The 23,666-nt window shown below is 47.0% G+C and overlaps 1 protein-coding gene across 1 annotated transcript; it reads left to right on the top strand.

The window, feature by feature from the left end:
• Positions 1 to 13,330: 13,330 nt before the first annotated feature.
• Positions 13,331 to 23,257, top strand: LOC104519118 (casein kinase II subunit alpha). The gene is made up of 12 exons (XM_029084991.1): positions 13,331 to 13,535; positions 14,566 to 14,677; positions 15,580 to 15,681; positions 16,094 to 16,144; positions 16,938 to 16,997; positions 17,669 to 17,752; positions 18,150 to 18,260; positions 19,069 to 19,170; positions 20,071 to 20,171; positions 20,841 to 20,989; positions 22,193 to 22,279; positions 22,948 to 23,257. The coding sequence occupies exons 1-12, from the start codon at positions 13,435 to 13,437 to the stop codon at positions 23,061 to 23,063; spliced, it is 1,176 nt and encodes a 391-aa protein (XP_028940824.1). The 5' UTR covers positions 13,331 to 13,434; the 3' UTR covers positions 23,064 to 23,257.
• Positions 23,258 to 23,666: the final 409 nt, after the last annotated feature.

Below are 23,666 nucleotides of genomic sequence, written 5' to 3'. Positions count from 1 at the left end.
CAGGGGCTGATCTCTGCAGAGGTTCTCGAGCTGAATTGATGGATCCTGAACCCCAGGTGATCAGTGTTTGGGTCCTTTGGGCCATGCCCAGCCCCTGTACCTGTGAGAGAGGTCTGTGATGGTTGGGTTTGCCCTCTTCCAACCTGCCACCAGTTTGGGGTCTTGGAGAGCTGCTCCTGCGCTGACCCTTGATGCCAGGCTGTGAAATGGGGTGCTGGGGGTGTCTGTGTGGAGGTGGCTGTGCTGTGTGCTCCCCCTGAGCTCACCTGGCTCCTGCCAGCTCTGTGCTGTGCTCTGTGAAGCCCTTGGGGAGGGCAGCTCGTTGTGTGGCTGAGGGCAGCAGCATCTCTCAGAGAGAAGCACGTGGAGACAGCGACGTTCCTGCTCGGGGGCAGGTAGCTGTTTAGTTTGCTCCTTGGACAATCTCTTTTCAAAAACATAGTAATTGGTCAAAACATTCAGGTTCAGGCAGTTTCTGTTCACACTGTTGTCAGGCACCCTGGTGTGAGTGTGGCAGTCTGGGTTCTGGCTGCAGCACAGGTGGGTGCAGGGAAATCCCTCGTCCTCTGCGTTGTTTGTGTCCCTGTGGTGTTGAAAAGGGTGAAGCTTGTGCTAGGAGAGGGGAGACCCCGCTCAGGGGGACTTCAGGCAGGATTTGGGGCAAGTGTGGAGCCTGATCAGCTCTGTAATTAGTCCTGAAACTAGGACCAGGGTGATGTTCCAGTTGTTACAGAGGCACAACGCTGTGCCTGGGTGGAACAAACCAGCAGTGGAACATCCTCTGTGGAGACCCACACTGGGAGAAGAACTGGGAGAGCAGAAGGTGCTGTGATCATTGGTGGCACCTTCAGTGGTTTGGAGATGATCCTTCCCCTTCCTCTTGGCAATGGAATGAGATTTCCTGGGTTTTTCACCTTTCTCTGTAATATGTGGAAGATATTACATCTAGTGGAAGGTGTCCCTGCTGCTGGCAGGGGGGTTGGGACTGGATGAGCTTGAAGGTCCCTTCCCACCCAAACCAGGCTGGGATTCTGGGATTCTATATAATTTCTCTTATTTATGCTTTGTGAGTGAACCTCCCTGTCTTCTGGTTCCCAGCGTGGGTGGTACCAGGGGGTTCAGTGTGCGTGTCCTGCAGCTCAGACCTGAGCTGGGAGTTAAAAACATCATCTCGGCCTTCGTGGTGGCAGAGGGGGGCAGCTGAGGTAGCTGGGCAGGCAGGTAACGTGCTGTGGTGGTGGGGATGAGCCACAGAGTGTGGAAAACCGTGCTGAGGGAGTCAGATGCTGGAGGAGGGAGTGGGTACAGGAGAGAGTGGGAGGCTCAGAACAGGTTCTCCTCGAGGTTTGGTGGGCACGTGGGTTCGTGGTTCGAGGAGAAATGGGTCCTGCTGGGAGCACAGCTCTTGGGAAGAGGGTTGGTGAGGTTGGCAGTGGGTTCTGGCAAACGTGGAGGGAGTTGGATCGTGGAATCTTTGATGAAAAACGTGGAGTTTAGTTCTGTGCAGGGGCAGTTAATGGTTTACCTGGAAAAACCTGCTGCAGTGTGAGAACGAAGGTGCAGAGCTGTGAGTGGGGGTTGCTGGGGGAGACTCGGTGAAACATTTTCCTGAAGAAATGAGAGACAGAGACTTCAGGGTTTGAGATTTGGGGCATTTTCAGGAGTGTTGGGTGAATGGACGTGGAGTGGGGTTGTGGTGGGAATCTTGGGTGCCAGGAGGTGGTTGTAGATTTGTGGAGCTGCAGAGAAAACACATGTTTGGAATGTGATGAAAGAGCCAGGGATGTGACTCTTCCCCACTTGATGAAATGGCAGGTGTCCTCCTGCCTCCCACTTGGATTCTCTCTCTGCATTTTCTCCTTCCAGGACTAATTGTCTCTTTTTTGTCTCTCCTCGTGTCCTCTGAGGAATGAGGGGAAGGAAGGCAGGAGCAGCAAATGGGTGACATTGTGGTGGTGTGATTAATTTCGTGTCACATTTCTGAGGAGGCAGGGATTTATTTCTGGGTTACCAGCCCTGTCACCTCCGCTGTTCCTCCATTATGGAGTTGCTTTCATTAAGGAATCTGTTGAATAGTCTGTTGGGGTCAGGTTGGTGCCATCTTAGATTTCAATGTCCCATAAGGGGCTTGAGGGAACAGACCCCACAGATTTTGGGATCAGGACGAGCTGCTGTCACTCAGCCTGGCCACAAACATCATCTGCCTTTGTTTGCAAGACAACTCTTGGATAATTTCTCTGAGCTTGGATATCTCCTCCCAGGGCCTTCCAAGAGCTGACTTCCTTGGAATTTACAGAACCTCATTGGAGAAAAGGAATTGTCCTTTGGACCTAGAAAAGCTGCTTTGAAGAGGAGAGCTCAGCTTTCTGAACTGGTGTTAGTGCTCTTGCTGGAAGCAAAGTGTTTTTCCAGGCTGCTTTTTGGACCCCGTTTGCCATCGAGGTGCCAGACCTCTGCTGGTATGAGAGACTGATAAAAGGGATTGTTAACTGGTCATAGGATCAGTGATTCACAGATATCTTCTGTTGCTCAGGTGTCAGCAATGGAGGAGCAGCAGAATGAGCCTGAGATGAGTCTCACCTGCTCTTTGTTCACACTGTTCTGGACACTTTTATTCAAACACATGATTTTATCATCCATTTCATGCTGCTGCTTTGGGAAGCTGAAGAGCAGCAGAGAGACTTGTGGTTCTTTGCAGACTCAAGACTCTGTGGCCACAGATTCCTGTTTGGAAGGTTGTGATTTCAGGAGTTTGAATTTTCCACAGAATTTCTCTAGATTTTTGTCTTTCTCATGACAAATTTCTAATCTTTAAGGAATATTACTGTTTGCAGGAGGCACTTTCCAAAGCCACCTCTCCAGCTGCTTCATCTAATGGCTGGATCACATTCTGGCAGTTTACTTGAAGTGAATGGCAAATAAAACATCTACTAGATGGAAGTGAAAAGTAATGTTGGGCCGAGGTAGAGTCTGGCTGCAGGTTGCCAATTGAATAATTGTGTCTCCAAGTGTTAACAGCAATCCTAGAAAAATGGAGTTACTCTGTCAGGTGTTGCAGAGCAGGAGGCCTCTGTGCTCGCACCTTTGGAACAGCCAAAGGGTGAAGTAGTCCTTTTTTTTTTGTAATTAAGGTAAATGAAGGGAGAGTCCAGCGTGTTCTGGGGTGTTCAGACAGAATAATGTGCCAGGACTTGCTGTCACCGAGCAGGAGAAGCCTCACCACGTTATGAATCATGGAATGGTTTGGGTTGGAAGGGACCTTAAATCTCATCCAGTCCCAACCCCCCTGCCAGCAGCAGGGACACCTTCCACTAGACCAGGTTGCTCAAAGCCTCATCCAGCCTGGCCAAGAACACTTCCAGGGAGGAGCAGCCACAGCTTCTCTGGCCAACCTGGGACACTGTCTGACCACCCTCACAGTGAAGAACTTCTTCCTAATATCTCATCTAAACCTCCCCTCTTTCAGCTTAAACCCATTTCCCCTTGTTTTGTCATTAGTTGTCCTTATGAAAAGTCCCTCCCCAGCTCTCTTGTAGGCCCCCATGAAGAAGTACCTCAAGCCCTCCCACGTGTCCAGGGAGTGAGATGGTGCCTCCTGCCATGTTCTGCCCAAAGCCCTCAGAGGAGGCAGTTTCTCAGCCCATCTTTGCACACGTGTGCATGAGTTGTCAGTAAATCTTTATTTTTAGTGTTCTGAAAGTGGCTGAGCACAGACACACACACCAAATGAGTTTCCAGTGTAGGAGAGCCAGGACTCCTGCCATGTTCCTTCCTTACAAGTTTTGTCATCAATTTCTCGTGCTGGTGAATTCCAGCCTCACCTTCTGCAGATGAAGCAGCACTTTGATTGGCCTCCAGAAGGAAAAGGAGGGTTTTTAGCTCACCAAGGAGGTTGTGCAGCATCCAGATTCGTGTCAACTCAGCTTACAAATGAAAAGTTACAAGTTTGGGTATTTTAAAACCTATGGCATCCAAACAGATGTCCAACATCTGTGTCTTACCAGGCGTATAAACGTCTCCTCGGCCTGAGCCGTGACTTGATGCTGTTCAGTGGCTTCGCTGGGTGGTGGTGAGGTGTGAAAAAGACTCTGTGCAGATGGACAGCCCTGTCCTTGTGTGTGGCTGACAGGGGCGGGGGGTTTTTGGCATGGTGTCCCTGCTGGGTTACCTGAGTGAGGAGTGCAGGGGTCACCAGGCTTCAGTTAATCTCCAAAACACTGCTGGGAAATAGTGAAATATTGGAATTTTACTCAATACATTGACATCAATACATGTGACATCTGAGAGCTGCCTGTGGCTGGACAAACCCAGCGCCCAGTGCTGTGTCAGGGCTCCCAGTGCACAGCAGATCCTGATTCCTGGATTTAACAGCTGCTTTTTTCCCTTTGGTTTTTGCAATGGTCGTAACTAGGTTTGTCTTGTGTTAATAATGATGATTTTTTTTTTTTTTAGAGAATTGTGTCAGAACTTTAACTTTCTGGCAGGGATTTCCAGCAGGTGCCTCTTGCTGAGCCTGGTGGTGCCAGCTGAGCTGTCAGGATGGTTTGCAGCGCGGTGGGAGCAGCTGATCACAGGGATTTCCTGGAGAAGCCATCATGTGCTGTGCTCCCTGGTTCCTCCTTTGGCTCTGGTCTCTGTCCCTGCCTCTAGGAATTGCAGGATCAGAACAATTGAAAGCGTGGAACTTGTGCAGGTGGTGGGGACAGTTTAGTTGTCTGAGTTCTGGCTCAATCTCACCCTCTACATGAACCATAGGAGTTGAATCAGCTGAAGGATTGGCCTGTCTCAGTACTCTGCCCCTACTAATTAATGAGGAAGACAACTGCTTCACTTAATAGTAATTAGGAAGGTAGAACTTTCCAGAGGATGCTGCCAGTTGAGCTGATGTCAGCTGTGAAGAGCCTGTAGTGGGGCTAAAGAATTCCCCTTGATGAGCCTTCAGGAAGAGCTTGCTGGTGTTGCTGGGATCTCAGAAACAGTAGTTTTTATAGTTGGTTTATTGGAAAACACTGTCCAGAGCTCCAGCCACAGGAGCTTTGTTTTAGTGACAGTCTTAGAAGGAAAAAGAATCACTTCACATTGACATCCTTGTGTGCTCTTGCTCTGGCCTGCTCAGACCTGGAGAGATGAGCCTCCAGGAAGATGCCAGCAGGAGAGGATTGGCATGGTTTCTGGTGTGGGGTGTGTGTACTGGCAGCTTAGTTTGGCAATTTCTGGTTATGGTTGTGGCCATTTTCATTTGATTGTGTCAGGAACCTTCAGTGCTGGCAGGAGGGATGTCTGCTGTGATCTGGGGGAGGCTGGGGACAGTGGCACTCAGCTGCTGGGGTTTGGGTGTCTCACTGGTGCCACTGCTCACTGCGGCTACATGGCCTCATCCAAGAGCAGTCTTGGTGACTCTGAGTTAGGGAAAGCTTTCCCTTTGCTCTGTGTGCCTGGACTAGCTCAGCTCTGAAAATATGAGGGAGTGCCCATGATTTTTGGGGAGAAATGGAAAGAGAAGAGCTTTCAAAATTGAATTTTGTACAAAATCCCTTCGGAGACAGAGTGAGGAGCGTTGAACAGCCGGGTTGTTCTGTCCTGCTGCTGACACTGAAGTGTTCCAGAGGACATTGTCCAGCACAGCTGAGGTGCTGGAGACCCAGAGAGGGTCTCTGTAAGCTCCACTAAAATTGAACTGTGACAGGTCTGCACAACAACGAAGCCTAACCATGCCTGAGCTCTGCTAGGACAGCGTGGGGCACCAGGGTGCTGCTGGGGCACCTGGAGAGTCCCAGACGCCATAGATGCTCTTTCTACACTTGTGAGGTGGGAGAGTTGAGTTTCCCCCAGACTCTGGAGGTTATTGTAAAATCCAGAGTTCCAGTAAAACCATTTCACTGTCAGTCCTGTGATTTCTGTGTAGATCCTGATCCTCATTACAAGGGATGGATCCTCATTCCTTTGGCAGGAACCGTGAGGAGTTCAGAGGAGGCATCAGTGAAGCTGATGAAGGAAGAACCACTCTCAGTTTCAGGACAGAATTACTCCAAGACACTTCTTCCAGTTTCACTAAACCTCTCACTGGTTTCCCCTAGTGACTGGTCATGGCTTATTCTGAATTAAATCACAACTGTTCCTGTTTCTTAAGAGAATGTTTGGGGTTGTGATATATTATGGTTTGTTATTTTGCTACAGCTGAGCACAATCAGCTCTTTAAAAGAAACCTGGAAAACAATCTTGGGGGAAAGCTACAGTAGAGCAGACTGTGCTGTTCCAGAGAAATTCCCAGAGAAAAGTTTGATTTCAAACCTAAGCTTTTATTTGTAACTCAATTAGATTTTAAGATCTGCTTTTCAGTGGATGATGTCCCTTCAGTAGGTAAATGGTCTCCTGGAAAGGATGTGAAATGTTGGTTTTGTTAATCCAGGCTTGTTTCTATTTCAGCTATAAAATCATAGGAAAATATAGGTTACGAGGGACTTCTGGAGGTCACCTGTTCCACACCTGTGTCACTGCACTTCCAGCATCATAAATGCACCCAGATCAATTTTCTGTTGGGAGACACAACGTATTTTTTATAAAGCTGGTTACTATTATTTCTTCCGTTAAAGGTAAGGGGGTTTGATTAGTGTTGGCTGCCAGCAGGTTGTCCTGTGGTGTTTAAGTGTGTCTTGATCTCTTAATTTCAGTGATGTCCACCCAGTACTAGATGTTCTCCACACTGAAGAAGCGAGTGCTCCTTCCCTGAGAGGCTTACAGGCGAGGGATGAATGGGCTGTGCGAAGGGAATCAGCATCAGTTCTGTCTGATAATTAGAATGCTTCCTCTCACTAATAAAGCACATTTCACACTCATGATTTCAGAGGTTGGGTTGGAGCCACTTACCGTGGAGGGTAATGTCTAACTTGGGAGTTGTGGATGAAAGAAAGGAATAACCTTTTGCTTCCAGACTGCTGAGTGCAATTCTGCTCCTCTCAGCTGACAGAGAGCTTTTATTTTTTTCAGAATGAATGGGCTGCTGTCTGTCTTGGCCTGTTTACAGTCTTTGTCTGTCAGAATTTTATCTCCTGTATGAGGAGGGGCTGGGAGAGCTGGGACTCTTCAGCCTGGAGAAGGGAAGACTGAGAGGGGATATGATCAATGTTTATAAACACCTGAAGTGTGGGGGCCAAATGTACAGGACAAGGGGCAATGGGCACAAACTGGGACACCACAAGTTCCAGACAAACTTCAGGAAAAACTTCTTTCCTGTGAGGGTGCCGGAGCCCTGGGACAGGCTGCCCAGAGAGGGTGTGGAGTCTCCATCTCTGGAGATGTTCAAACCCACCTGGACACTTTCCTGTGCAACCTGCTCGAGATGAACCTGCTTTGGCAGGGGGGTTGGACTGGATGATCTCCTGAGGTCCCTGCCAACCCCACCAGTCTGTGATTCTGTCATTGCAGCTGCTAATGAGCTTACATGGGGGAAGTAGAAGTGAGAGGAAAGTCTCTAGACCTGTTGGACCAATCTGTGCATCTCGTTTTCTCCTCGAGGTGTCTGGGATGGTCTGTCTGGAATTGATAAAGTGATGGCAATGTTTTCTTGGCTCTCTGAGTTTGGCTCGGTGCAATTTGGGGCCTGTCTTACCCCTTTAGGACTTCTTTCTGCTGCCTGAATCTGAGCTCAGGTGGGTCACTGACAATAGTCGTGTTTATGTGGAGCTGGACGTTGTTCTCTGCTCCGTCTGGATGAACTTGGCACTACCCAGGGGTGTACTGCTGAGGGCAAGTGGTGCTGTCAGCAGCAGCCCACGGGGAGGCCAGTGGCAAGCAGTGCTCATGTCCTTGGGCACATTATTTATACTCCAAACCTTCTCCCCAAAGGTCATGGCTTGGATAGCGCTTGCAGGTTCCTCGGGACACTGGTCTTCTGGGAAGCTCTTGGCTCCCAGCTCCCTGGGAGTCTGTGTGCTGTGTCATACTGGTGCAGCTTCTGAGGTGTAAGGTTCTGAGGGAATAACCTTGTGCTTGAGAGAAGCACATTTGTATTTAAAAGGAGGGAAAAAAAAAAAAAGGATTCCAGTATTTCAGTTATTCTTGACTAAAAACTAGAGGTGAATTTTAGTAGAGGCTGAGTAGCTGTGCTTCTCAAACTCTTCTCTGTAGGTTTCTTAGCTGTGTTTTGTTGCTGGTTGCTGTAAGTGGGTGCAGATGGAAGGACAGAGGGTGTAGGAAATTCCTGTACTAATGGGGTGTAGGAAATTCCTGTACTAATGGGGTTGTAGGTGCTGTAAGTACAGATACTTCACAGGAGATCAGGTCCTCTGTAGGGTGAGGGTTGCCATTGGGATTATAGTGCATTGTAAGCAGGATAAAAATCCCTTTATTTTTTTTTTTTTAAAGGAGGGGGTTTGTAACAGTGGTTTCAATTAAAATGTTTTATAGATCAACTTCAAAGTAAAACATTGAGAGACTTTTTAGGGTTTTATTGAACTTGAGGCACAGAGAGTCTAGCTTGCCAAGCTGCTCAGACAGCAGCCTACTGTTAGAATAACTCAAACTTTTAAGAACTGATCTCTTTTAATTAATAGACCTTCCAATTAAAAAAATTCCTATATGATGGTAGCAGAATTGGGTTTGTCTCTGGGCTGGGGCTCCCGGGCACTCCTGGGGGGTGATTATCAGCAGCACACGCGGGGCTGCGTTTGGCTGTTGTCTTGTGATTTATGGGGGGTTTTTTTGTACTCAGGATGAACAGGGTCCTGTGGGGTGTTCTTGATAAGGATGCTGTGTGAGAGATTAGCTAATTATCAGTTTGCTAACACTGAAACAGCAATTTTGCAGACCTGGGTGGGAAAACCAAGCAGTGAAAGGTGTGTGGTGCCCATTTGGTGTAGCTACTGTGTGAGCGCTGCTCCCTAATGTCTTCCCAAGGGGTGTCACTGCAAGTGCTGAGGCAGAAGAGCTGTTTTCTGTCCTTGTCCTGGCGAGCCTTAGCACTGAGCAGTGTGTGTCAGATGGGATCTGCAAGCTTTGCCTTCCTCTCTCTCTCTGACCTCTGGTATATTGCCTAAAATTATGCACTTTTCTACCAGAGAAATTAAAATTTTCAGAGATGCGTTGTGGTTTTTTGGAGGTGGTCGAGACTACACTGGACATGGCAGCCTGATCTGATTAGATCTGCTTTGTCTAGATTACTTTTAGCAGTCTCTCCCAATATAAATTACTCAATGATTCTGTCATTAATGCAGGAATTAATAAATGACATGTTCTGTTTGGATTCTGCAGGAGTAGAACCCATCCTCTGTATCAAGCTCAAGACACTCCTCTCATCTAGGTGTAAGTGCTGCTCACGCTGATACATTTTCTGCCTTAAAACTGCAGGTGAAACTGACTTTGCAGAGCACAGCTGTCCCCATTATTTGTCCTTATTTGTGTCAGTCGCTTCTGTCGAAGAGCCTCTGCAGGACTGTCCCTCTCTAGGGGCACTGAGAGCAAAATACATACAAATTCCTGAGCAGCTCTGAGCAGAGACAGTGAGAAGCTTTCAGGCAGGGTGAGTTTGTATATGTGCAGAACTCTGCTTTAAAACCAGATTATTTGTGCAGACTCTCTCCTCTTCCTGTGTACAGAACAGCAGACAATACTACCTGCCTTCAGAAATAGGCATTGTGTGCTGTTCTTAGAAGCTACAGTCAATTATTGCCAGAAAAAGCTCTTCTCTGAGCAGTCTGTTACAGCACACAGCTTGTGCTAGGCTAGAGCTACGTGACAAAACATATCCTCTGTGAAATTTGATCTATCTTTAGATAATAGGATTGATTTTTTTTTCTTTTTTATTATTTTTTTCCATGCTGAAACTGATCGTGCTGATCACATGAACAGTCACGTGTTCTTTATTGATACCGGGTTGTGCTTCAAAATTAAAACAGCTAAGTCATCTCAGACATCCATAGGTTCAGTTAATTCCTACAGAAGGAGGAAATTAACCAGTGCATCTCCTGCCAGTAGCACCTGGAATGAGGAGAAAGGAAACCACAGTGATTGAACTTTGAAATCTAATGAATGTCACTGCACTAAGAGCCTTCTAGTGAACTTTTGTGCCCTGTTAATGCCTGAGTATGTTTGGAATATACATCTAATTTCTGTGTGTCTGGGTCATGCCACATAAATGGTTTGAGGTGTTAGATGATTGCTGCCTCATCTTCTGAAAGTGTATGTTGTTAGAGGACTAACATTTTGTCCAGGAATGGACGACTTCTTCACCTCACTTCTTCACTGTGAGGATGGTGAGACACTGGAACAGGTTGCCCAGAGGAGCTGTGGCTGCTCCTCCCTGGAAGTGTTTAAGGCCAGGCTGGATGAGGCTTTGAGCAACCTGGTCTAGTGGAAGGTGTCCCTGCTGCTGGCAGGGGGGTTGGGACTGGATGAGCTTTAAGGTCCCTTCCAACCCAAACCAGTCTGGGATTCTGTGACTTTTTTCTTTCCAGTGATGCTTCATACCCTTCCGTTAGCTGAACACCCGGCTGGAGGGCCCCGTCCTTCCTTCGCTGGGCTGAGGCCTCAGGCACAGCTCTGTTGTGGACTCTGGAGCAGTGTCGTGTCCCTTTTTAACTTCAGGGCTGGATTACTGCAACCCTCCCTACCTGGAGCTGCCTCCAGCACCGTCTGTGTGTCAGTAGGTCAGACAATAACCCCGCTGCCAGGGTCTGCAGCACCTGAGGAGGTTTGGTCCATGCTGGCGAGGGACCTCGCGTGCAGTTCTGCCTCTGTTTCTGCAGAACCAGCTGCTGGTTGTTTTATGACACAGTAGAGGACGTCAGACCCGTGTCCCCCAGGTCCTCCCCTGTCCTAGTACCCGCTGTCTCTCGCTGTGGTCCTTGCAGCAGGATGAAGTGGTGCAGACCTCGAATAAACGACAGGACATTGCTGGTAGAGCAGGGTTTCACTTCTGGAATTTTCTGCTGGTGTGATGGATCCTGATAGTCTGAGCTAACTGCTCTGAGCAGATTTCTGGGTCTTTCTGATTAATTTCTGATTAATGGGGCTGTTACTTCCTCCTGCAGACTGGCAGTTGCCTGTTTTCTGTGAAGGGATAAGATCAGCATAGCAAATAAACCCATAAGACTCGTTTAGGTTACAGCACTGCCCGCTGATGGAGGGCCTCTCCACAAACAGGGCTGCGTGGTCTCTGCCATGGGCTACACACCAAACAGTGCTCCTTCATGCTTCCATACTGATTCCTTCCTTGTGAGTTATTTTGAAAGCTGACATTCTTGTATGTAAACGTTTAAAAACATGTGGACTTTCACTTGTGAAAGATTTGAGAGGTGCAAAGGCACTGCTTTTAATTCAGATAGGACAATATTGATATAAAACTGTAGTAAGTTACTGTTCTCTTAACTAATTCAGAGATTAGGGTATTTGTTGCTGACATACACTAAGTTTCTTTTGGGTTATTTTGAGTAGTCTCAATAGTGATAACACTGAACTGAAGCTTTGCAAGAATCACGTTGTAAGCAGGAAGAAGAGTGGAGGTGCTTACCAAATCCTCTGGGCAAGCAGAATGCAAAGAAACATCGTTAGACCGTTGCAGCAGAATTTTCCTCTTGTGTTTGGTTTGGCTAAAGTATCATAACCCAACACAGATGCTGCTGTCTTTTGGACAGTTGGATTTAATGTCTTGACTACAGAAAACTGTGACCAAAGCTGGTGCCCCGTCCCATCAGAGCTGCACTGGCCACCTCGGTTTGTCCTGAATTCTTCTGAGCACCCTCAAGCCATTTAATCCCTCAATGGGTTGCAATGACTGGCCTCTGTGGGATCTTCCCGATGTCCTTTCTTGTCCCAGTGATGGTTAGGGATGTACTTTTACTCAGTCTAATTAGTGTGGATGTAGCTTATCACTCTGAATGTCCTACATCTTCTGGAGAATGCTCTTGGCTGTGCTAGGACTTAATTGCATTGTACAGCATGGGGCTGCTTTTCCTTAAGTGAGCCCAGAGACAGACCCAGTGGCTGCCTGCTCTGCAAGTCTTGCTGACTTACTAGATATTAGGAAGAAGTTCTTCACTGTGAGGTGGTCAGACACTGGAACAGGTTGCCCAAGGAAGTTGTGGCTGCTCCTCCCTGGAAGTGTTGAAGGCCAGGCTGGATGAGGCTTTGAGCAACCTGGTCTAGTGGAAGGTGTCCCTGCTGATGGCAGGGGGGTTGGAACTGGATGAGCTTGAAGGTCCCTTCCCACCCAAACCACTCTGGGATTCTATGATTCCAAGTGGGCATTGGGTTATACGTAGCAGGTGTCTGTTGTGAGATGATGGGGTCAGGTGTCTCTGCAGAAGGACGTGAACAGAGTAGCAAAGGCCTTCTGCAGAAAATGTGGAAACTGGGGGGAAAAGTACTATGAAAATTCTGAGTGTGATGTTCAGACTTGAGCAATTTTGTCCTCTTCAGGTAATGTTTTAGTCCTGGTGCTGCTTTCAGGTGAATATCTTGAAACTTTAACTTTGTGGGGAAAACAGCATGGGTGAACGCGCTGAGATGCTGTTAGAGCTGTTGATGTGTTGCTCTGATGCAGTGTCTGGATTTCTTTGCCCCCCTCCAGCATTCTGCCCCTGAGCTGACCGGCCTTGCTGTGCCCATGGGCTCTTGGGTTGGTACCTGCATTCTCCAGTGGAGAGAAAGGACAGAGCAGTGGTGGATCACTTCAGGGACTTTTTTCTTTCCACAGAATGAGTCAGCGTAGCGACACAAACCTTTGTGTGTGAGCAGATGAGAGACTTGAATCCTTTTAAGAATTGCAAGTAAATCCCAAAGTCCTGATCTAAATGAAAATGGTGTTTCTAGAAGTTTCAACTTCTGAAAGTGCTTAATTGAGGTGGTGCAGGTGACCTCTGTTTGCAGCACTGTTTATTAGTTGCATCGTTTATAGTGCGTTGCAAGAGGCGATGGTTGTGCGTCCTCGAGGGAGTGGGGTGTTCTGGTTACGTGGGATGGCATGAGACTTCTTCCTGCATGGGGAGAGGCAGCAGCTGATGGCTGGTGCTTCCCCTCTGGAGCTGAAAGGAAGAGTCTGTCTGCAGACACAGAGCACGTTGCATTTCCTCCTCTTTGGAAAGTTCCCTGTGTGGCCAGAAGTTGGCAGCTGCATGCTGGAAGTTGCGGGGTGGGGTGGGGGGTGTTACTTTTGCTGGAGGGGCCAAGTGGTCCCGTCCTGTGTGAAGGAGAGCAGAGAAATTGTTTCCAAGCTCTGACAAATGATCCCAGGCCAGGGCTGGGCTCCAGCCTCTCCTTCTCAGCAGCTTTTAATGATTAACTTAAATATTTTTATAGTATCTTGCGATTTTAACCTCTGGTTTATCTTCTCTCTGCAGGTGGAAGAATCTGAGGCCTTTATCCTCTGTCCAGCTTTGCAGTTCGAGTCGCCTCTGATTTCAGACGTCTCATCATTTTCCACCTGCCAACCTGTCTGATATGTCGGGACCCGTGCCGAGCAGGGCCAGAGTCTACACGGATGTGAACACACACAGACCCCGGGAGTACTGGGACTATGAGTCGCACGTGGTTGAGTGGGGGTGAGTCTCTGGGATGCCCCTGGACTGGGATCAATCCCGTAGGATCCCACATAGCGGGGCGTGGGGAGTTCAGGCTCCTGTGCTGCATTAGGCTTTCTCATGGCAGATGTCTGGAGTGCATGGCAAGTGTTAGGATCACAAATTTTCTTTGGAAAAGTGTTTCTTGTCAAAATTTTAAATCCCGAGCACTGCAGGAACATTTTTAGCAGCTTCCTGAAGAGTTTGGTGTGAAGACTTTTTGCCAGGTAGTCAGGGAACATCCCCTTTCAGCGTGAAGAACATCTTTTTGTGAAACAAATCTAAACTGCCCTGGGTGCAGGGCTGAAAAGAAGTGAAAAAACATCAGAGGCTGCTTCTGACTTGGGTGAGAGAAGAAACTCAGCAGACTTAAATAGGTACATGCTATTTTGTGACTTGGTGCTGAGCTCTCTGCGAGTGACTGGAAAAGACATGTCTGTTTCTTTTTGAAGGAAGAAGGTGTCTAAATTGAGCTCATGACTAAACAGTCCAAGAATCAGACAGCAGTGATGCCAGCTTCACAGCTCTGCGTTCCTGCTTTTGTATAGCAGGGCCCAGTCTGAGCTCTGCCCTCAGCTTGGTTTCTGAAATGTACACAATGCTCTTCTGAGCATAAGTGGTGGTTTGTGCCTGGTCTGTTTTTAAACAGGCTAGCACTTACATTTTTGGTCTTACTGGCTTTGTTGATTTTTAACAACATTATACAAGGAAAAATGTAGCTTCCAAATATATACAGACTGGTGGAAGGGATAGCTCGAATTTCCTGATGCTGAAACACATAGTTGGGTTTATGTTACCTACTGCAGAAGAAATAAGTTCTGGATTGAATCAAACTTGGGCGAGTAGAAGCTCCTTGTTTCTCTCCTAATTCTTAATCACATTCAGGAGATATAACATACTAGATAATCCACCTTGTCTGGAAGGTGAGGCAGTGATTTAGTGTTAAGGACAGGTTTGTAAATTGTGATGGAAATGACTGAGCTCTTTGAACTTTGACTTTTTGTCTCCACAGAAATCAAGATGACTACCAGCTAGTTCGAAAATTAGGCCGAGGCAAATACAGTGAAGTCTTTGAAGCCATCAACATTACAAATAATGAAAAAGTAGTTGTTAAAATTCTCAAGGTGAGCTGGGGATTGGGCAAAAGATAAAATCTGTCTTCAGGTGATGAGGAGGCCAGAAAGTGCAGCATTTGTTCTAAAATATTTGAAGTTCTAAAACCAAAATCCTTAAGCCCTGGCTTTGGGATGTCCTTCAGTGCAATGGGCCATCGTTTTGAGCCTCCTCATAGAAGACCTACACTTGGTTGTTAAGTCAAATCTTTGCCTGTAAGGAATTAGCCTCTGTCTTAAAGAAATCCCGATGTGCAACACGTTTTTACTTGGAGCTAAGCAAGACTTCAGCAGCTGACTAGAAAATTCTCACCTCTCCTACCTGCCAGTGCCTTGACATGCTGTCATGTGCACAGAGGCCTGTGAGCTGATGAGATCATTTTCCTTTAAAGCCACTGATGAGATTTAGGGACTGCTAACCTTAACATTTTCATTTCTCCTCTGCATGTTCCATTGCATATGTAATGTCCTTCCAGACTGAGTAAGGGTCTCCCGGATGCTCGTTATTCCACAGCCTTAATTGGTGCAATACCTTCATTTAGTGGCCCCAGATAGCTCATGGACTTCACATAGTTACACATTTACCATGTGCCTGTTAGGAAGTTTTGGACCATCAGATAATGTTCAGACAGCTTTAAAAAAATATGCCATCTTCCTGAGGCTTATCCTAATGAAACTAATGTTTGTAGCTGTCAGAGTGGTGTGGTTGGAAAGGAGACTGCAGGTATTTGAGCCCTTACTGGAATGATGTGTGGGCAGGTAACAAAATCTAGCTGTGTGAACTTAACCTGCAAAGGCTCTGCTGTATTTTGCTGACTGGCAGTCACCTGACGTGGTCGTCTGGATGCTAGGCTGTCTGTTCTCCTCACTTCACTGGAGTGCTTTGTCTTACACTTTGGGTTTTTATTCTTCAGCCTGTTAAAAAGAAGAAAATCAAGCGTGAAATCAAGATCTTAGAGAATTTGCGAGGCGGTCCCAATATAATCACTCTTGCAGATATAGTAAAAGATCCTGTGGTGAGTATGGAAGGAACTTAATGGGTACACTGGGGTTATGGGTGAAGTTGCTGTGTTTGACTTCAGCTCTGATCTGGCTTTTTGTTTTCCCCTGCTCTTAAATCCTGCTTTTGAATTGCTTAATCAGATCAGCTCTTAATCTGATTAACTTCTTGTAGAGGGCCCTTCCCCCACAGGTCCTTTCAGCCCCTCACTCTGTAAGGATGAGATACCAGTGAACTGAGACAAGTTAATTCATTCCACAAACAGTGCTGCAGGCTTTGGCTCTGCTTTGTCTGAGGGGATTCACAAGTATGGGTGAGGCAGAGGGGCTTCAGCAGTTTTAGGAGTGAAAATGGTTTCATTCGTTATCCTAAATGAGAACATCATATCTCAACTTAACCTGGCTGAACACTTTTTCTCTCCGTTCTAGTCTCGGACACCCGCTTTGGTTTTTGAACATGTAAACAACACAGACTTTAAGGTACAGTGTGGGATGTAAACTGCTAATATTTTCCCTTTGAAAGCCACCCTTGATGCTTTTCTGGGGAAAGGCAAGTGCATAGCAGGGCAGGCATGTTATTTCATCATTTCCTGCCAACACAGTAACTGTCTTTAAAGGTAAATACGCTTGGGACAGGAGTTTGGAATTAGTCCTTTGGTACCATTTTGTCACAGAAGTGATGAGAATCCAGATTCCAAGTGGTACCTTCAGAGCATATTAACCTGTTGCCTTGTGGACCATCAGTGCCAGTCTTTCTGAAACACTTTCTTTTATGGTCAGCATGTAACTGTTTATTAGAACCACTTTAAATGTGGACAGCTGTTTCTGTGGCTTTCCATACTTCTGGGAAAAGGGATTTAAATGTTTCTTTGTCCTCTTCCCCACTGACCTGCCTCAGGAGAAGAATGGCTGTGCAATGCCATCTGCTTGATGTTGCAGAGCACCCTTCATCTTTTTGAGAGCCAGTCTGCAGGCGCAGTGCCTCGTGCTGCTGGGGGGAGAGTGCAACCTGAGGGAACTGGTGACAGGAAGCAGAATGTACTGTCAGAGCAGACCTGGAAGTAAACTGTGTATGTGATTTATAAGGGGAGAGGAACAGACTTACCAGAGTCAGGTGTGGGATCAGAGTAACTTAGGAAGCTTGTACTATTCCTTCAGAAGGGTTTGGAGAGCCACAGCAGCAGGGAACAGGGCTGGGTTGCTCTGGATTGGCAGGGATGTGATATTTTTCCTTTGGCCTTGAACACTGATACGATGTGCTTGTTTCCCACAGCAATTATACCAGACATTAACAGATTATGATATTCGATTCTACATGTATGAGATTTTGAAGGTAAGTTGGTGTTTTGCTGTTTCATCAGTTGATTTTTAGGACTTTCACTCAGCTAATCCTATAGAGATGGTTAGTCTGTTGCTAATGGGAGGGAAGAGAAGAAAGAGCTTGTGGAAGAATTGGATAGAAAAACAGATATCAAGTCAGTATCAATTGTTCACCTTTGTTTCTGCAACAAATTATAGTCCTTTTTTTTGAGGCTAGCAGAGCCTCAAGGCACACTGAGATAAGATCCTAAATCAAAAATACATGCAGCCTCTGAGAAGAGAAGATTGTAAGCTGTGACTGACTGGTTTTGTGCCCCAGTGTAATGTGAGTCAAATGTATTTGTCCCATCTTCTGAAACAAGTATTTTCTCCTCAGGAGTCTGGAGAAGGGGAGACTTGTTTGATCAGTAGTGCCTAGTAACTCTGCTCTTAGGGACTCTGAATTCTGTTTTTATGAGGAAATACATGAGATGAAGTGAAAACACTTCTGTTGCCGGGGCCTCCCTGTGAGACGGGGCTCTAGAGATGATTTCTGTGGTCCACAAGTCTGGTCCAGTATAGAACACTGGACAGTAAACTCTTGCTGTTCAGATAGACTTGATCTATATGGAAATACTTCTGAATATGGGTGGGCTTGAAAGCTGCTTGTGACTCCAGCATCTCTTTATTTCATGTCATCTGCAGGCTCTAGATTACTGCCATAGCATGGGAATCATGCACAGAGATGTCAAACCTCACAATGTCATGATTGACCACGAGCACAGAAAGGTAATAACGTGGGATGGCTGGAGGGCAGGGAGAGGTCCCACGTTTCTCTCTTGGCTACCCCTGTGTAGTGGCACTAGCAGACATCTCCAAGAGGGGCTGTGCTTCCATCGTGTGGAGAAATGTAAAGTGAAGTTCTGTACACTGCTTTTCTGAAGTTTTTATGGATTATATGTAACTCATAAAATAGGGTTGGTAAGAAGAGGTATTTTATTTAGGCTGGTGGGTGATATGGGTGTGGGGAGAATATCTAAACAGATACTCTGATCAGCTTCAAATTAATTGCAAATAGAAGGCTTGTAAATGAAGCTTCAAACTAAACTCACCTGTGGTGTGGTTCAGCCAGTAGAGAGCTGGAGCATCCCTCGAGCCTTTTTTCTTTGTTTTCTACCATTTCTAGCTTAGGCTAATAGACTGGGGTTTGGCTGAATTCTATCACCCTGGCCAAGAGTACAATGTCAGAGTGGCTTCCAGATATTTCAAAGGACCTGAACTCCTTGTAGACTATCAGGTAAGAATTACCAGGATTTATCTCTGTGACTTTTATGTGGAAAGTCTGTGCCATTTCCAGGTAGCAAACCAGAAATTCAGGTTTCTAGAGACCTGGAGCTAAAGACAATCCATTCTGAAGTGGATTGCAGAAAACAGTGGCTATAAAGCCACTGAATTAAAGAAACTAATGAGTAGTCTCAGGACCTGAGGATGAGCCACAGAACTGTCATCATGGATCTTGGAATACGAATGTTGAATATTTTTTTAGCACAGCTGCTTTTGCAGTGAGGTACAGGAAAGAAACAGCCCTTGTGGGAGTGCCTAGGACTGCATGAACTTCTAAACTAACCTACAGAAAACATCCCCACATCTGATGGCAGTTTGCACTGTGGAAATGCTGTGGGCTGGAAGTAGCAGTGTTACTGGTGACTTTCAGACCGTGCTGGTTCTGAATGCACGTCCTCACCTGCCATGTACCTCGTGGAGCCCGCTCCTTTTGCTGCTTGTGACGCTTCCCTTCCCAACACGTTTCTCAATGATTCATAGCACTGAAGTCTGCAGTGAAAACAGAAAAAGGCACTGGTCTGTAATACCTTTATGGACAAGGGTGGAAGTAGGATCCATGCTGCTGTGCTAATTGCTGTATCCCAGTTTGAGTAACTGGAACACTGAGCTGAACAGGGATGTAGTGCTGGAGGTGTTTCAGTCCGCTCCCAGCGTCACGCGGCGGCGTTTGTATGACTGGAGGGAGGGGGGAACCTGTTAGTGTTGGGAATCTGTTCTGCTGAATTCATTAGCAACTGAATTGTCCTTCTGGTTTTGTACAGATGTATGATTACAGTCTGGATATGTGGAGCCTGGGCTGCATGTTGGCTAGTATGATATTCCGAAAGGAGCCATTTTTCCATGGCCATGACAACTACGATCAGGTGAGAGCTGGTCACGGACAATCTCTGTTCTCTTAGCACAGTGGAGGTTTCCTGCCTGCACTTCTGTCGAGGGATCCAACGGAGAATTTAAGCATTTCTCTAATGACTTCCTTGCTCTGTTTGAAGCCACATTCCTTTTCTCAAGTGTGCAAGATTATCTAACCAATTAAATAGAAAGAGATTTATGGAGCTTTGTGTTTATGAGCTCCTCGGTAGGTATCTGGACAAGTTCTAACAATAGTTATCTCAAGGCTGGTGTGTTCTGGTACGTAGATTGACTGTTCCTGAGGTTGTGTGGAAAGCCCCTGCCACTATCCACCCTCCCAAGGCCCTCTGTATAGAAACTGTGAATTTGGTACAGTTTTTTATAGATTCTGAAATCTTTGTGTTGCCTTTAGGCCAAATTTTTTATACTTAAACCTTTAAAAATGTGCTCTGCATCTGAACTGAGGTGCAGACATTGAAGAACAGTGAACTCCTGTTCTCAAACGCTTGTTTTGGAGCCCTGAGGGTGACACTTCACCCTTCATGTACAAGTTACAGAGTCTCTGCTTTTCTTGACCAGTTATTCTTGCCTTCCCACTCTGCTGGTTTTGAATATTTTCTTGCTATGAAGGGAGTTAGTGTTGCGAGGTCTCAGGTTTTAGTGATGTTAGGATGTGCAGCTGCCTCCTGGCTGCCCTGGGGTACCAGGTACCGACTGTGAGCGGAGCCATGTTCATGGCACCTGGGATTGTACATGGCTGGGGAAGTCAGAGCCATGAGGTGACCTTGTGGCTGATGGTTCAGAGCACTGAGACCAGGTTCAAGCTCCCAAGGGAATGTGCTCCTGTGTCTTCACACTGGCTCTGGTGTTACCATACCCTCCCAGTAGTGACTTCTTTTCCCCTTTGTTCCCAGCTGGTGAGGATAGCCAAGGTGCTGGGAACAGAAGATCTCTATGACTACATTGACAAATACAACATTGAACTGGATCCACGTTTCAATGACATCTTGGGCAGGTGAGCCAAGATCCAGAGTAGCTCATAAGCTCTTGGTAGACCCAGACAGCTACTGCTTTGTCAGCAGACCTTGAAGAAAACAAAAACTTGGGCTTCTGGGAGAAATCAGAGCCAAGATTCTTGAGAACCGTGACTTTGTACCTTTGATCCCTTTTGGCGGTGCTTCCCATGGTCCTTTATCTGCAAACGGACTTGAGGAAAGGTTTTTAAATGTCATCTAGGCAATAAATGAACTGCTGGAGCATAAAGCATGAAGGGCAAATGCTCTCTCCAGTATTCTGGGGGAGAAAAAAAAAAAACCCAAAGCAATGTTTCTCGGAATTAGGATGAGAAAATCAGTTGCTGCTTACGCTGGTGTTTACATACATTGTCCCTCACAGAGTTATTTTGTGTGACACACAGCAACAGGACAAGGAGCTATTGTTGGGGGCAGAAGGGACAAGCAGAAGCTGGGATTTTAGGCCTGTAAATCCATTCTGAACTGGAGTCCTGGTGCTGTCCGGGGCTGTGGTGGCTGTGCCGCCGCGTGGAGACACAGCGTACTGCACCAAGCAGCGGCTCCTCTCCGAGGCAGACATCTGTCCCAGGCCTTGCTCTTTAGAAAAGTGAAGCTTGTCCTTGATGTCCTCTGCCTAGACTGGTGTGGGTGTCTTTTTATTTTCCCAACAGACACTCCCGTAAGCGATGGGAGCGCTTTGTTCACAGTGAGAACCAGCATCTGGTGAGTCCAGAAGCTCTGGATTTCCTAGACAAGCTGTTGCGATATGATCACCAGTCACGACTCACAGCGAGAGAAGCCATGGAACACCCCTACTTCTGTAAGTATCTATCAGCTGCTCTCATCAGCTGCTGCCCAAAGAGATCTTCCTCTGGGAAATCTGCCTTCCAGTAGATTGTGCAGATAGGAGCTAAGAATGGCAACGCAGTGGGTCTGGTCTGTGCAAATAACTGTGCTGGAGCTGCAGCTGCTTGTCTCTGGTGGGTGAAGAGGCCACTGCCACCTGCACCAGCAGAGGGAGCAAAGCGTTCTACGCCCACATCAGGCCTGTGAATCAGCAGCACCGTGTTAGAAAAGCTTTGGTGCTAAACCTGTGCTGATTTCAGCAGGTGGCTGGGGACGTGGTTTCCTGTATTTTGATAAAACCAGAGGACTGGTTTGTGTTGAGAAACAGGCCCTTTTCACTCCTTCCGCTGTTAAACGTGTACCTTAGCCAAGGGCATGTTCACATCTTGGTTTTGCAAGCAAAACTGTAACTTTCACTAGGAAATGTGTGTAAATGCTTGCTGTTTTTTCACAAATCTTTACAGTCAGGTTTTTTGGAAACAACTGCAATGATGCAGAGTAGGAATATTTGCTCAGTTACATTCTTTTTTTTCCTTGCTGCTGAGCGGACATGTGTAATTATCAAACAACAGAGCTCTGCATGGTGCCTGTGACAAGTATTAGTAAAGCTGAAGGCTTGGAAGGTGAGAGTTGGACAAACAGCTGAATGAACTTGTATCCAAGTAGAGATTCAGGTTGTACTGAACTCAGCATGAGGAGGGGTAAAGTTGGGACATCTTGCAGCAGACAACAAGCTCCAGTGACGCTCGTTACGACTCCCAGGCTGCTGTGGGGTGTGTGTAGAGACATGACATGATTGTCACTAGTGATAATCCTTTTGTTTGCTGCACCCATTTCCGGGGTTTGGCTTTATGTAATTGCTTAGTACAGAAAGGAGATCAACTTCACCTTCATTTCCTTCACCTCCTGCCAACACCTTCACCCTTTTGCTGTGAAGCAGTCCCGCTGAACTCCAAAGCACATCATTTAGGTGACTCTTCACTGATCACGTTGCCTTGGTACCTCCTTGGGTGCTTCCCACTAGAGTTGGGGGAAAACTTCTGTGTTCTGGTAGATGATGGTTGATGTTATTTGACGTAGCTTGCCAGGACTGGCTGGGCACAGAGGTCACGGGCACTCGGTGTGCTTCAGCCACTGTCTGGCGACACGGCGCCTAAGCGTAGCGTGCTCTTCCTAGATCCCATCGTGAAAGACCAGGCTCGGATGGGCTCGTCCAACATGCCAGGTGGCAGCACTCCTGTCAGCAGTGCGAGTATGATGTCAGGTCAGTTCTGCTCTCGACTCTTCGTGGTGCATGGCATTTTAAAGCATTTACAGGCAATGTGTGAGGGCCAGTTCTGCAGGTGGGGCCTGAGGTCATCTCCTGGGAGCGGAGGTGACAAGGGCAAGGAGGGCTACGAAGAAGTGGGTGGGAGAGCGTGATAAATACGGCCTCGCTGCAGCCTGACCTGCTTTTCTGGTCCTGTTTTAAAAAGTGCTTTGCAGTTGGATTTTTTTTGTTTGTTTGTTTTTAGAGCAGTTTGAAGGAGAGTGATCTTGTCACACATCTGCCCATCAGTCACACGTGTGTGTGCACAAACCTGAGCTCTTTCAGGGGCTGCAGAGACCAATCACAGATCATAGAATCATAGAATGGTTTGGATTGGAAGGGACCTTAAAGCTCATCCAGTTCCAACCCCCCTGCCATCAGCAGGGACACCTTCCACTAGACCAGGTTGCTCAAAGCCTCATCCAACCTGGCCTTGAACACTTCCAGGGAGGGGGCATCTACAAAATCTTTAATCTGAGTTTATTTTGGCAGCTCTGAAAGCGTAACAAAGCGGCAGCAAACTGACCTGCAAAGAAACCACTTCCTTTAGGATTCTGAGCTGGCCTGGGTAGCAGTGCACTGATTTCACTCTAATTCCTGCTTTACCTGTCTCTCTCTTCCAGGGATTTCTTCAGTGCCAACACCTTCACCCCTTGGACCTTTAGCAGGCTCACCCGTCATTTCTGCCACCACCACTCTGGGGATGCCCGTGCCGGCTGCTGCAGGCGCTCAGCAGTAGTGATGGGTTCTTGTCTCCTGCTGCCTGAGCTGAGTCAGGTGGGGAAGAGGTTTCCCCCTCCACCTCTCCTCAGGACGCAGCTCGTGCCTGGCAGGGGAAGGGAGGGGATGAACGCTTTGGAGGCACCGTGTCTGAACTGTTGCTTGTGGATTTATAGTAGTTCAGTCATTATATACAAAATTATTATAGGCTGATTTTTCTTTTTTTACTTGAACTTTTCGTAACTCAGGGGGTTCCCTGAAAATACCTACAGATGGAATATTTCTTGGACAGTTGGTTTGTTTTTGTTTTTTTTTTTCTCCCCCCCCTTAAAAAAAAAAAAAAAAAAAAAGTACTCTTCATTTAAGAACAAAAAATGAATCAACAGCATTTCCAAGCTCTTGCATCCTGCTGGAAATCTCTTCTCTTCATGTTCCATTACTCCTCCACGAGCCTACACCTTGGGGCATTGTGCTGTTCTCCAGAGACTACCAAACCAAGTCTTCATGAGGCAGGGGAGGGGGATTCTTAAAGTACCACTCCAGTTAACCCCGTGTCCTGCATATGACTCAGCCCAGGGTACAGTGAGGAGACAGTTCCAGTATGGATAGGTGGTGTAAGCTT

This window comes from Antrostomus carolinensis, unplaced genomic scaffold, assembly GCF_000700745.2.
Source record: "Antrostomus carolinensis isolate BGI_N321 unplaced genomic scaffold, ASM70074v2 scaffold19965, whole genome shotgun sequence".
Taxonomy (NCBI): domain Eukaryota; kingdom Metazoa; phylum Chordata; class Aves; order Caprimulgiformes; family Caprimulgidae; genus Antrostomus; species Antrostomus carolinensis.
Note: the sequence above shows the minus strand (reverse complement) of the source record. Positions and strands in the feature narration are given on the sequence as shown.

What these genes read in the sequence shown, in the direction of transcription:
- LOC104519118 (XM_029084991.1), top strand. Translation starts at nt 13,435, where the DNA reads ATGTCGGGACCCGTGCCGAGCAGGGCCAGAGTCTACACGGATGTGAAC. An exon ending in TAAACAACACAGACTTTAAG is followed by an intron (nt 16,145 to 16,937) that starts GTACAGTGTGGG and finishes TGTTTCCCACAG; the next exon opens with CAATTATACCAGACATTAAC. An exon ending in TTGACCACGAGCACAGAAAG is followed by an intron (nt 17,753 to 18,149) that starts GTAATAACGTGG and finishes TACCATTTCTAG; the next exon opens with CTTAGGCTAATAGACTGGGG.